The sequence below is a fragment of the Myotis lucifugus genome, unplaced genomic scaffold, assembly GCF_000147115.1.
Source record: "Myotis lucifugus unplaced genomic scaffold, Myoluc2.0 scaffold_27, whole genome shotgun sequence".
NCBI lineage: Eukaryota > Metazoa > Chordata > Mammalia > Chiroptera > Vespertilionidae > Myotis > Myotis lucifugus.
Window position 1 is genome coordinate 4038738 of NW_005871075.1, and position 15126 is coordinate 4053863.

General features: G+C 42.8%; 1 protein-coding gene across 1 annotated transcript in view; it reads left to right on the plus strand.

The window, feature by feature from the left end:
• Nucleotides 1-177: 177 nt before the first annotated feature.
• TMEM65 (transmembrane protein 65) overlaps nt 178-15126 on the plus strand; it is a 37556-nt gene continuing 22607 nt past the window's right edge. The window contains exon 1 of the mRNA XM_006086318.3: nt 178-493. Within this exon, the coding sequence (XP_006086380.1) occupies nt 193-493 (301 nt within the window). The 5' untranslated portion in view covers nt 178-192. The remainder of the gene's footprint in view (nt 494-15126) is intronic.

Sequence of the window (15126 nt, forward strand, 5' to 3'; positions counted from 1 at the left end):
AAGGGATCGGGACGGAAGAAGACGCGAGGAACCGTGCGGGCCCGGGGAGTGCATGGTGCCCGGCGCCGCCGCTGCCCATCTGGAAGGACATCGGGGGCGGGGTCGGCGGAACCCAGCTCCTTCTAACCTCAACCTTCGCCCGAGATCGCCCTCCCGGACTGCCCCGGGGGTCCCCCGCCCCCCAACCCCGCCATGTCCCGACTGCTGCCGCTGCTGCGGAGCCGGACCGCGAGCAGCCTGAGGCCGGGCCCGGCCGCCGCCGCCGCGCCCCGCCTGCCGTCCTGGTGCGGCTGCGGGCGGGGGCTGCTGGCGATCGCGTTCCCCGGACGCTCCCCCGGCGGCCCCCGGGGCCTGGGCACGCACCCCAAGGAGCCCATGGAGGCGCTGAACACGGCGCAGGGCGCGCGCGACTTCATCTACAGCCTGCACTCCACCGAGAGGAGCTGCCTGCTCAAGGAGCTGCACCGCTTCGAGTCCATTGCCATCGCCCAAGGTAAAGGGGATGGAGAGGGGGGTGACCCCGGGGGCCCGGCGCCCTCCCCTGCCCCGCCTGCCCCGGGGAAGCCCTGCCGACCCTCGGCCTGGGACCCCAGCCATCGCCGCCGCCGCCCCACCCGCCGGCCCCCCTCGCCGGCCTGGCCCGGCGCCTGGGACGTCCGAGGTGGGGGGAACTTTCCGCCTCTTGAGTGTCCCCGGGGCAGGTGGGACCGGAGCCCATCTAGCCAGGCAGCCAGGGCCAACGCTTGGCTGGCTGGTTCCTCCCCAGCCTCAGAAGCCCGAGCTTCAGCCCCAACAGCCAACCGATCCTGTTTTGATTTTGTTTTGATTTGCCGTGTGCCTCCCCTCCCCAGCCCTCTTGTCCCTCGATGCTTTCTTGTGAACTTGCAGCCGCGCAGGTGGCATGCCTGCTTCCCCCGAAAGTGCTACGAACCCGAGAGGAAGAAACTTTTTTGAATGGTTATGGAACGAAGGTGTCTGGGGGCCCGTAAGAAGGGATGTTGCTTCATAAGGCAGAGATGCTCTCGGCTGCTAGTTTGCACACACGTCTAGTTGTATTCATTTGAGCAGCGGAAGGGAACATCTCCCCGGGAAATGGAAAGAATGGATCAAACCAGCAACTGCAAATACATACTTGCTAGTCCATATTAAGTTCGGTGCTTCGCCAGTTAAACTCCAGTTTTTGTTGTTTCCCCAGAGGTTGAAAGAATGAAGTAAACAAGAAGGTATTTTTTCTGAGAATCTGTGGCTCTACAAGAAAAAGCAGACTTCTGCTCAAAAGTAATCTGCAATGGTGAAAGCAAAGCTATTTTTAAGCCAACATGTTAAAATAGGGTATTTTTACAATCAGTGCAGCATGCTGGTAGGTCAGAATTTGAGTCCAGCTGCAAAAGCTAACAATTCATAAAATCAAAGGGATGAAAGGAGCAAAAGATAAAATCATTCTGTCTTAAAATATTTGCCATTTAAATATGGTAATATAGACAAATTACATTGCTACTATTTTATATCACATTCTGATGTGTTTGAACATCAAAAGTTTAACACCCCCCCCCCCCCCCCCCCCCTCCTAAAGGTGGGAGGGACATAACCATTCTGTAGATTCCTTAAGTTTACAGGATATTGATTGGGAAGAAGGGATTTGATTTGCCACAGGCCCTTTGAAGGTGTTTCTTCGGCCTATGCACAGGAATGGAGGAAAGATTTATCTACCTTTATATGACTTATCGACTTATCTATACTACTTCTTCAAAAACTTTTTATTGGTTGTGTCTTTTTTAAAATATATATTTTTATTGATTTCAGAGAGGAAGGGAGAGAGCGACAGAGAGAGAGAGAGAGAGAGAAACATCAGTGATGAGAGAGAATCATTGATAGCTGCCTCCAGCATACCCACGCTAGGGATCGAGCCTGCAACCCGGCATATGCCCTGACCGGGAATCTAACCGTGACCTTTTGGTTCATAGGTCGACACTCAACCACTGAGCCATGCCGGCCAGGCTTAATTGTGTCTTTTAACCACGCCCCTCCCTCCCCACTACATTCAGGGAATTGTGGACCAATTTATACTATTGGATGATTCAAGACAATGTCCACCCACAGTGCTTTTACAGGAAAAATGTCACATTGCAGTCAATTCATTTTTTTAAATGTGTAATCACATTATTTTAAATCATAATCAAATGCTAGCATATTTTGTAAGCTATGTGTGTACTCAGTATGTGGTTTTAAAATATTCAGTTCTGAAAATGAGCTCCTTGAAATACAATAGACACTCACATGCTGATGTTCTCCACGGGCAAGACTATTTGAACACACATTTGACCTTTCTAAGTAATTTGTTGGAAATTCTATATTACCACTGTTACAAGATTGAAGGGCCCTATTAATATAATTTTATGGCAATTCTTGAAAAAGCATGTCCTGGGTAAATTTTACTTCATACCTATTGCACATTGCAATAGATATGCTGCATTTTACAATGAAGATGATATTTTGAAATTTAACATAGTTTTACAAATACTGGAAAGGACCTATAAACTTCAGTCAATGGAGATCAGTTAGATCAATTATGCTTAATAAGTATGTACATTATATGAGAAAGAATGCTTATCTCCTATTTATAAGCTAAAGAACTATAAAGTTTAAATAAACAATTTTTGCCAATGTTGATGACTAAATTATTGCTCTTTGACTCAAATGACACTTAAGTGATGCTACTGGTTTCATTTTTAGGACAGTGTTAATGTTCTTTATTGTTTTCAATATGAATACACATAGTTACTATGGAGATAACTGGAATTGAATCATCACTAATAAATTACCTTATTCATTATTATGTTGCAAATGAATGCAGCTCATTACATTGCTGAAATCAACATTTTTTCCCCAGACAAACAAAAAATTGCTGTTTTTCTTGTTGCTTTTTCAATAACTGATTCACGTATTAAATGTGTGTGTGTGTACTTAGTGGATTTTCTAATGAAATAAATTTTTGGTAAAAGGGCTTTTTTTAATTGTAGGGAATCTTATGTGTTCCTGGGAAGGTTTCTTGTATGATGTTATGACATGTTTTGGATTTGGTGTGGAAACATTACAAGAAAAAAATCATCCATGCTTTGATATGTCAGTGGAATCTACTGCTGAAATTTGGTACTTTTGCCCTTATCTTTCTTATGAGTTTATCAGTGGGCAAGTGATATAGTCTGTGACAAGATAAAGCGTTAGATTCTTAGAATCAATTTATAATAGATAACCCCTACTTTGTGGGATGTCTTATCATAGCTACTTAGGATACTGTGATTTTTAAACTGATTTCCTCCCCAATTTTAAAAAAGTTGATACCGTGTTCTCACTTCACCTGCCCAACCTGGTCTTTTTCCAGAAACAGTTCCTAGCCTCAGATAGTACATTGTTAGTTCATTGTTTTTACAACTAGGGCTGGCAAGCTGACATTATTACAGTTGCCTTTCATTTTAGCCGAGATTTTCAAACAAATTTGTCTTCCACTTTTTGCAATTACACTTTCTATTTATAATTATTTTTAAAAACTGGTTCCAGGACCCTCGTGGGTACCAAAATCTGTGGATGCTCAAGTCCCCTCTATAAAATGGCGTACTATTTGCATATGACCTATGCAATCATCCCTGTGTACTTTAAATCCTCTCTAGATTACTTCTCGTGCAATGTAAATGCTATGTTAATAGTTGTTATACTGTATTGTTTAGGGAATAATAAGAAAAAAAAAGTCTGTACATGTTCAGTACAGACGCAACCAACCTAGGCCTAACTACTTTGTACATGACAGCAACTCGTAACTCACCCCCCCCCCCCAAGTATTTTTTATCTTTGGTTGAATCCCCAGATGCAGAGCCTGCAGATACTATGGGCCGAATGTACAGCAATTTGGTTTTTGAAGGATGAGCAGTGGCATTGCTCATTGTATTAGTTCATTGCTGTATTACGAATACCCCTAAATATAATGGCTTAAAACAAGCATGTATTGTCCCACAGCTTCCGGAGTCCTGGGGCAGCTTAGTGAGATGTTTCTGACTCCGGTCTCATAAAGTCGTAATCAAGCTTTCAGCTGTGGCTGCATCGTTTGACACCTTGACTGGGGCTGCAAGATCCATTCCCCAAAAGGCTCATTCACTCAGCTGTAGGCTGGAAGTCTCAGTTTCTTGCCATGCAGGCCACTCCCAGGGCCACCTAAGGGTTCTCAAGACGTGGCCGTTGGCTCCCTCCAGGACAAGTGATGACACAGTCTAAGTTGGCAGCCACAGTCTTTTATTACCCAGTCTTAGAAGAGATAGTCCATCCCTTCTGCCCTGGTACATCATAGGAGGGGACTGTACAGGGCGTAAAACCAGGAGGAGGAAATGATTGGGAGGATCTGAGAGGCTGCCTCCCACACTTATTTAAGGTATTGTAATTAATGTTTGCTGGAGAATTACATAGAGATAAGAGTTGGCTTTGGGGAAGGCGCAGCAAAAGATTTGATTTGAAAAAAAGGAGCTTCTTAGGGAATATTTCTATTAAACATGTACTTAAGGATTTTAAAAATGAGATTCTTTTTACATATAACAAGAGATAGATTGCAGTGAACAGAGCAGTTTTTCTATCAATATTGGATCTTTTTAAGAAAATATATATTTTTTATTTATTTCAGAGGGGAAGAATGAGGGAGAGGTAGAAACATCAATGATGAGAGAGAATCATTGATGGGCTGCCTCCTGCACGCCCCACACTGGGGATGGAGCCCGCAACCTGGGCCTGTGCCCTGATGGGGAATCGAACCCTGACCTCCTGGTTCTTAGATCAACACCCTACCACTGAGCCAAGCGGGCTATCAATGTTAGATCTTAATTAGCTTACTTTTTTTTTTCTTTTTCATCATATTAAGTGGTAATTGTGTACATTTAGGTTTTCTTTTTACCATTTATCTACATCCACATAGACACACCGTATAATTCTAAACTATGTATAACCTTGTAGTTCCTCACCTTTTGTGATTATTTAAGTAGATGAGGAGCTTCGTTTTGAGAACTTGCCATATAGCAGAAGGGCCTTTGTCAAATGAAAGGCTGGAAGATAAAAAGCTGATAGTAAAGTGGATGTCTAGAATACTCAAAAACAAGATCTTTCATGGAGTTATGACCCACTAGGGATCCTGGACTCTTAAGGAGAATATCTCCATTTCTCTCAGCCTATTGTTCAGGATTATGGGAGAAAATAGCCACTCTGTTAAGCTACTAACCTCTGGGATCAATTGGAGATAATTTCAGCTTTTGCTGAAAGAGAATGAGAACGAGGGTAAGGAAAACATCTCATACTCTAAATTAAGATGCGCGAATAAAGATATTTCAGTGCCTTCACTGAAATAGTAAAAGAGGAACAAGGGAAGTAGCCCCAACTAGACACAGCAAGCAGGGAAGAGCCAGGATGAGGATGTGAAGTGTGAATTGAGTCAGGAGGAGTGAGAGATATCTAAGAAGCTGAGAGCTTCTATATCTTGGGCCTAGATAAGTTAAAATGAAGCTTTGCCACAATCAATTATTTTATTAATATGGAAAGAACCTAATATCCTATATAATAAAGAAGTAATATGCAAATTGACCCTCATGCCGTAATGCTGTCACAAGATGGCTGCACCCACAGCGGAGGCGGGGTTCCTGTAATGAACCATAACGAGCGATCAGCAGGGACCTGAGGCTGCATAGCGCCGAGCTGGGCAGGGGTGGGGGACCTGAGGCTGTGTCCCATGCCTGGCAGGGCTTGACAGGGGATCTCAGGCCACGCCCCCCACCCGGCAGGGCTTGACAGGGGACGTCAAGGTGCACCCCCCGCCCCAGCCCGGGCCAGGAGACCTCAGGCTGTGCCCTCGGCCTGGCAGGGCTTGATGGGGGATGTCAAGGCACGCCCCCCCACCATGGCCCAGGCTGGGGAACCTCAGGGCATGCCCCCCACCCCGGCCCAGGCCAGGGGACCTCAGGCTGCGACCCCCACCCCGGTGCCAGGCCAGGGGACCTGAGGCTGTGCCCCCTGCCAGAGCTGAGCTGGGGAACCTCAGGCCATGCCCCCCACCCAGCAGGGCTTGACGGGGGACCTCAGGCTGCACCCCCACACCTGGTGGGGCTTGATAGGGGACCCCAGGCCATGCCCCCCGCCCCGACACCGGGCCAGGGGACTTGAGGGTGGGCCAGGGGACCTGAGGCTGTGACTCCCACCCGGCGTGCACCAGGGGACCTGAGGCTGCGCCCCCCGCCTGGCAGGGCTTGACAGGTATGGGGGTGGCTGGGTCTGGATCTCACCCAATGGAGGTGGGGCTGGTTGGGTCTGGGTTTCGCACAATTTTGAGGAGCACACAGGTGGGCGGGGACTTGACTTTGGGTCCCACGGCGCACCCCAGACTCTGATATGAGGAAGATTTTCATATACATTTTACTAATTTTTTTTCATCTCTGACACGTCTATTATAGAGAAAAGGCAAATAGCAATATTAAAATATGTCCTCTAATTAATTCCCTTTTAATGTGCATGAATTTCGTGCACCAGGCCACTAGTATCAATATATTCTAACAAGCTTAATTCTGAATACTTCAGAGTTATTGGGCATGTTGGAGTGGCCCCTGTTACTAGGGATTACTGCCAGTAAAGAACGGATAACACAAATAAGATTTTTTCCATTATAAAATGGATATATGCTATTTAACAGTCTTTAATCATCACTTACATATAGCTTGATGTCTGGAGTTATATGTGACTTAAAACAACAACCATTCTATTATATCTTTTTATTTTTGTGGATCAGGAATATAATCAGGGCTCAGCTGGGTAATTCACCTGGTTCATGTGGTATCTATAGAGGTCACTCCATAGACTTCAGCTGGGAGATGGGCTGATTACAGAGGCCAAGGTGGTTTCACTCATGTCTGGCACTTTGGGGGAGAGGGCTGGAAGGCTGGGCTCAACTGCAGCGGTGGCCAGAGTAGGTGCATGTGACCTCACCACCATATCAATCGCAGCATGCTGTAATAGCTAGGTGATAGACCAAGTCCCAGAGAAAACGTTCCAAGAAAGCTAGATAGAAACTTTAAGACTTTGTATTAGTTTCATATTGCTGCTGTAACAAATTACCACAAATTTAGTGGTTTAAAACCATACAAATTTATTTTCTTAGCATTCTGAGGGTTTGAAGTTCAAAAGGAGACCTAGGGGCTAATAAAAGCATCAGCAAGGTTCCGACCTGGAGACTCCATAGGAGAAGCTCTTCCTTGTCCCTTCCAGCTTTTGTCATTGCTTGGTTCCTGTCCACATCATTCTGATCTCTGTTTTTGATCATTACATCATCTCCTTCATTCACCTTTTCTTGCCTCCCTATTATAGTGACCCCCGAGATCATATTTAGGCCCCGGATAATCTCATTCTCTCAAAATCCTAATTTAATCACATCTGCAAATCTCCTTTGCCATCCAAGGTAACATATTCAAAGGTTGGAGGATTGGGTATGGACATTCTTCAACCTTCCACCCGACTTGTTATGACCTAGCTTTGGAAGTCCCAGAATGTCACTTCTGCTGGTTGAGCAAGTCACTAAGACCAGTCTGGATTCAAGGGAAGGGAAATTAGAAAGTGGTATTCCATGTAGATGGCCATGCTTAATAGTAATTTATTACTTTCTATCAGTGCACTTAAAAAAAGGATAATTTCTGTTGGAAATCTTGTATTACGTCTTTCTCTATTAACGCATACCATTAACATATAGGCTTTTGTTTATTTTAAGGAATTTGAACATTAGTTCTTATGCTGAGTGCTAGTGCAGTGATTTCTTTTATATATTGAGCTACGTGGGACTCCTTCCTCCATATAGGATTTCTCAACATTGGCACTATTGACATTTGGGGCTGGATACTTCCTTGTTGTGGGGGCCGTCTTCCACAGAGGATTTTTAGCCGTGTCCCTGTCCTCTACCCACTAGATGACAGAGCACCCTCGGACCCACCTCACCCCAGTTCTGGCAACCAAAAATGTTTCCAAACATTGCCGAATGTTCCATGGAGAAGATGTGGGGTGGGGGGAAGAGGAGAGAGTAGCAAAATTGTCCTGGTCAAGAGCCATTGCTTTATATGAAATGCTGTAAGCTGCTGCTGCTTCAATCCTCTGCCTTATCTCTCCTTCTCTTCTATCATACATGGATACTTGCTGTTATCAGTGTATTCTCTTTGCTTCTAGCTCATTGCTTTATTTTACATTTATTTGTCTCTGGATAAGGTCAGAAGAGTAACTCCTTACCTTTCTATCAAACTCCTCACCCCTCTATCAAATAAATGAGTTTTGTGATAGCTGTTTTCCTTGATTGTAATGTCTCTTAATTTCTAAGTTCTTGACTAAATTCTAAATATTAGATACTTAGAAAATATGGCTTCAGGTAAGTTGAACACTGCTAGAGTGTTTGATTTACTAGTAATTAATTTGGTGTTGTTCATCTCAGTAGTCACTTACTGCTAACTTAAGCAATCATGACAAGCAAGTTTTTATAAACAAATTAGTGGATAGGAAAATTGAAATAATATGAAGTCTGCTACTTACAGGGGCATCCAGAAGGTCAGTTGCAACTAAAGATAATGGATGTTTTTGAATGTTGGGAATGATCTGATATTGAACCATTAATAGTTTCAGTTTTTCTAAAAATAGTGATGAGTTTGCATAACCACACTTTTGACTGGTTTTCTTTGGCACGTCAGTGTAAAGCTAACTAGAACAAATAAAGACCAATCCCTGAGTGAAAAATTTATTAGCATTTTTCTCAAGTCAGTTGAATTAATTAGTATGTAGATTTATAGGACTCTTCCCTTGTGTTTGACTCATAGGTTTATGTCTGCTTTAAGTTAATAAAAACAACCACATTAGAAACAAGAAGTTAGATGTTAAAATGTAATAACTTAGTTACCTCAGATCTTCTGGTAAATGAGAGATCTTCTAGACAAAGGACTTTAAGCTCTTAAGCATTTACTTGGATAGCTTTTGTTGGAAGCATATTTGAACATAGTGCTGCATTTTTCTCTGCCTTAATGAAAGCATAATGAGCACAATTTAGCTTCTGCTAGATGCCAGAGTCCTTATATACTGTATTTTAATACAGTAATATTTTGGGGGGCTACTTCTATTTGTAGATATACTACTAATCATCACACCATGTGCCATTCCAGTTGGCAGGCTTTAAAGACTCTGTGATGGTAGTGAAATGTGCTGGACTTATAGTAACCCTCCCCCATCCCTCAGTGCCTGCAGACTATTCTACGCTATTCTCATTCATCCCTTGTGGTTGTGGTAAACTCTTTTCTGCTGTGTAAGGAGGTTTGCTTTTTGGCATCTTTTTTTGTTATTTTTAATGTCTGCTCTTTGTCACTCTTCCATGTGTTTTTTCTTTCTCTTCTTTTTCTTTCATTCTCATTTTGTTTTTGATCCCCATAGGCTTCTCAATAGGGTTTATGTTTCAAGGTCAATATATGTTTCAAGGTCATAGACCACCACCCTTCTTTGTCTTTCCAGCTAGCCAATTGCTTCTATCACATTATTGACCTTTGATGCTCAGATCTCACATTGAAGATCTTGTGAGTACTTTTGCTAATATCTGGATTTTGGCTGTTCAAAGGATTATTGTTTTAAGCACCCGATTAACTGAGATATTACTATTTTTGGATCTTAAAGTTTCAGGGAAATTTATATTAGAATGGTTTTCTTATTTGGGTTAGTTTAGATTCTGTTTTCTTTCTGAGTTTTAGGGTAGATTACTTAGTACACTGTATGGTTTAAAACATTCGTACTTTGAAAAACAGCCTAGTATTTCATAAAACTACTTCTGAATTTCTATTGTAAAATGGTTCCTATATTTTATAGAAGACCTTCTGCAGCTACGACTGTTACTGCTGCTAACACCATCTTCACTACAATCACTTAGCAATTATTAAGTATTTGGTATGTGTCAAACATGCTGAACTAAGTGAGTTTCCATGTACTTATTTTATTTACTTCTCATGGAGAGAGAAGGAATGATCTCTATTCTATAGATTAAGAAACTAAGGCCAAGAGGAGTTTGCCCAAGATCCTGCAACCTGTGTGGCAGCGTGGAGTTTTTAACTTAGCTTTGTTTGACTCTAAAACCCTATTCTAATTATCACCCCCTTCAGGATATTCATTCCTGGGTTTTTTAACGCATGATCGGGAAAAGGTTACACCTCAAATGCTCAATAAAAGTTACATATCTTAGTCTATCTTTTAACATTCAATACAAAAGCAAATATGGCATTTGCATAAGTAAAATCAGTATGCAAAAAAGTTTATAAATTGTTTGAGGAATTTGGAAGAGTCAGAAAACTAGTATTTGTGACAGCATAACTGTCATATGTTTCTAACCTTTACTCTAATTTTTCTTTAGATTTTTGAATGAGTATTATAAAAAATAAGTAACATACTATTCATTGGAAAGCTTTCCAAACTTTTGAAAGTTTGTTTATTTAACAAATATTTCTTATTCTCCCTACCATCTATAATAATAAAAGGGTAATATGCTAATTAGACTGGACATCTTCCAGACATCCTTCCTGACAAAGCCGGGGTGGAGGGAAGCAGCCCGGGTCCCGGGTGCCGGAGGGAAACTGGTGCCAGCAGCCAGGGGAAGGAAGGCCTACTCTTGAACGAATTTTCGTGCATCGGGCCTCTAGTATAATAGAATTAATTAACTTGGCATAATACTCTCATGAGACTTACATTTTTTGAGAGAGGAGAGATATGAGTAATATAGTAAATAAATTAAATCATTATATATAATCTGTGCTGTTAGAATAAACAGAATGACACTTATTTAGATAAGGCGATCTGCGAAGGCCTTTGTGTCGGTAATATTTAAACTAAAAAGAAAGGTTTGATGAGCTAGTCATTCAGACAGCGGGAGGAGAGCATTCTGGGGAGGAAAAGCAAATACCAAGACACTGAGATAAGAAGGGACTTGGCATAGCATAGGAATTGACAGAAAGTATTTATGAGTGGAATTTAATGAACAAAGTGGAGCGTGGAATGAGATAGGCAGGTGGGCAGAAGCCAGATCAGTCAGGGCCTCTGTAGGTAAACCTTAGGAAAGCCGTTTGAAGGTTTAAGCCTGAGTGAAATAATGGGATGTAAAGAGCACTGTGGCTGCTAATGGACTAACTGAAGGCTGCAAATGCATAAGCTAGGAGACCACTTAGGAAGCTGTTACAGTAGTCTAGGCCAGGGGTGGTGGTAGTTTAGACTAAGTGGCCACGGAGATGAAGAAAAGGAGGTGGATTCAAGATATTTATTTGAGCCCGGCCAGCATGGCTCAGTGGTTGAGCATCGACCTATGAACCAGAAGGTTATGGTTTGATTCCTGGTCAGGGCACTTACCCGGGTTGCAGGCTCCATCCCCAGTGTGGGACATGCAGGAGGCAGCTGATCAATGATTCCCTCTCATCATTGATGTTTCTATCTCTCCCTTCCTCTCTGAAATCAATTAAAATTAAAAAAAAACATTTATTTGAGAGTGAACTGATGGAACTTGCTGGTGGGTAGAAAGGGGCAGGTAATTAAGGGAAAGAAAATAGAAAGTGAGGTCTTAGGGTTCTGACTAGTGATTGAGTAAAAGATGGTCCTAATAATTGTGAGGGAGAAGTCTGGGGGCAAATAGGTTTCAGAGGGATGGAAATTAAAGTCTTAAGTTTGGACATGTCAAGTTTAAGATACCTGTGCGAATGTGAATGGAGATATCAAGTAGTTAGTTGTGTGTGTGTGTGTGTGTGTGTGTGTGTGTGTGTGTGTTGTATTTATATTACAAATCTAAACTCATAAGGGAAGATTAGGCTGAAGATGTAAGTATGAGTGTCAACAATTGTATATAGATGGAAAAGAAGATCCAGGAGAGAACTCAAAAACACCAATGTGTATTGGAAGGGAAGAAGAAGAAGAACCAGAGCTAGAAGGAGACTGAGGAGGAGTGTCCACAAAGACAGGAAAAATACAAGAATTGTGTGTTCCAGAAGCTAAGTGAAAAAGACAGTGGGGTTGATCTGATGCTTTGAATAAGTCATGTAAGGGAAAGGCTTGGGGGCAGGTGTGTCGGAAGAGGGTGCATAGAAATCAACACAAAAGAGACTGGTGTTTTTGTCAGAGGTAGTTTTTCAAAAAAAATACTTTTATTGATTTCAGAAAGGGATGGAGAGGGAGAGAGAGAGAGAAACATAACGATAAGAGTCATTGACCAGCTGCCTCCTGCATGCCCCACATTGGGGATCGAGCCTGCAAACCCAGGGATGTGTCCTGACCAGGAATCGAACCCTGATCTCCAGTTCATAGGTCCACACTCAACCACTGAGCCACACCGGCTGGGCTGTCAGAAGTAGTTTTATAAGAGCTATTTGGGAAGAAGCCAGATTGTAATCAGCTGAGGAGGGAGTATCAATAAAGAAGGATTCGGCTCTTACAGTTTAAAGGGAACTTTGGATAGTACTACTATAGTAGCTTGAGTATTACTGAGAGTATTCCTTTACTCATTGGTCATAAGTCTAAACTTATTTTAACTACCTATTACTAGCATACTCATTTTTTTTACAGACAGTCCTGTGTAGATTTCTAGTTCATCAGAGAAAAATATCACAGGTAAGCAAATCACACCCCCTTTTAGCAGCATTTTGTAAAAATATGCAGGCCATTTAGCAGGTAAGATCTTTTCATTTTCTTTGGTAAGAAGCTTATGAACTCAAGAAGATGTTTTGAACTTCGTTTTTCAAGTTAAAATACCCAAGAGCTAGGGATACATTTTTTTCCCGGGCTATAGGATTTTCAGTGCTAAAACTGAGCTAGTCCCTGGCAAACTGGAGGACTGGTCACCCTCCCTGACAATATGTTTGCCCTTCTGACAGACTAAAGCCTTTGACTCATAGGAGAGATTGAAAAAAGGATCCAGGTAGAATTTCATGTCCCTTCTGCACGACTGCTTTTCCACTCCTGGAGACCTGCACCAAATTGGACACTCTCTCAACATTCTCTCTCTTATCACTTTTCGTGTCTGGTGGGATTTCTGGTGAAAGAATCTGCAAGGAGGTGCGGACTCCCCCAATTTATCTGTATGCCGGTGCCTTCCCACTGTCCCCCCAGCCCGCACGCTGCCTTCACCTGCGCCCTTACTGTTCTAGCTGTACCCTCCTTAAGGTGTCCGGTTGCATCGATCCCAAGTAAGCAAGTGCTACGTCCCCTGTCCCCTCTGTCCTTGCAGGTGCCTGCCTCTCTCTTAGTTCAGGCCAGGTTGTTTGCGCTGTGACTTCAGCTCTCTTATGGGTTTGGTTCGAAATAAGTCATGCGTTTGAATTTAGTCTGACTTTGTTTCACTGTAAGGGTGGTGACAGTGCTTCTTGTAGCTCTCTACACCCCACAGTAGAAACTAGAACCTTGCTTCACAGAATCTAAAGTACATGGAAAATCACCTGGGAATCTCACGGAAACCCAGATTCTGTTTCCGTACGTGTGAGACAGGGCCCCAGATTCTGCATTTCCAACAAGTGTCCAGTGGTTTCAGTGTTACAGGTCCAGGGATCCTGTCCCGAGTAGCAAGGTGAGAGCAGGTGGTCTTGCTTTTTGTTTTAAGGTGGGAAAGAGGCGAGGTCACGCAGATAAACGTAGGCCTGCTTGACGTGCGACAGGGAACAGGCAAACAGATGTGAGCGTGATAATGTGGGATGTGGCGCCTTTGGTGAGCGGGCAGGATTTTATGTTTGTGTGTGAGAAAGATCTTAATGGTTTAAAAAACATGATCCTAGCTTTTTTCTTCTTCTTCTCAAAGGGCCTTCTTAAAGACATTAGAAAAAATGTGAATTGTTAATACTGATTTTATAGGTATACAATGGGAACTTTTTAGTGTAATTGTGCTTTCCCCACTTCACATTACTTCTTAAGATTTCAAACAATCTCAAATTTATAGAAAAAGGTTTAAGTATAGTGCAGTAAGCTCCCCCTCCACTCCCTATCCCCCCCTCCCCACGAATCACTTGAGAATATGCTGCTGACAAGAAGCCTTACCATCCCTGTCACAGGTTAAGTTCCTTGGTAAGCAGTCTCTGAGACAAAGATGAGCTTAAGACATTTGTTGGGGAATACAGTGTCCATGAAAGCCTTAGCTGACCCGGTGGAGGCTTCTAGAGATAGGCTGACCCCTCCGTGCTGTCCTGAGTTGGGTGAGAAGTCTCTCTGCCTGTGAAATTGAGCTCTTGGGTGTGGACTGGCCTGCGCAGGGTGCAGGGCTGCAGGGCTGCGGGTGCGGCGGCATTCTTCAGCTGAGGCGGTCCTCCAAGATGAGGGGGTGTTGACATCGCTGTTGAACTGCTGCCATTTGAGACGCTCCAGACACGCAGCCAGAGGGGCCTGGAGAAGGCGCACTTATTCTGGACGTAAATGAGGAGGTTGTGATGAAAAGGATGCAGATGTTCCAGAGGAAGTGACTCTGGTTCCAACTTCACACTAAAGGAGCTCTCAGAGCTATTTTATGACATTGAGACTACAAAGGATACCATGTATTAGCTAATCCAGACTCACAAAGGAGTGTGGCAACTCACCCAGGCAGAGAGAAGATGCTTGCTCCACATTGTGAGATATGATGAGTGCTAGCACACAAGCTGCCTTGGATCATCTTCTTTACAAAGAGATAATAAAACACTTTAATTCAGTGTTTCTAATATTTTAAAGGATGGCATACTACATAAACTTTAGTTTTATTATTTCCAAATTTTCCTTTCTAATTGTCAGTAGACGAGTTGTTAAATTTTTTTATTGTGCTATAATTGACATACACTGTATTAGTTTCAGATATACAAGATATTTGTATATATTGCAAAATGATCACTACAATAAATCTAGTTAACATCCGCCAGCATACGTAATTCCAAACTATTTTTTCCTTGTGAGAGAGATTTCAATGTTTGGAATTTTTTTTTTTTAAAGATCACAGAACAATTGTAATTTTCTCCATTGCTTATTAAGATTTTGCAGTTTCAGCCTGCACTGTCATTTTAATGGTCCCACACAACTGTGCAAAGTGAGAACTGCCTATATTCAAGCATGCTT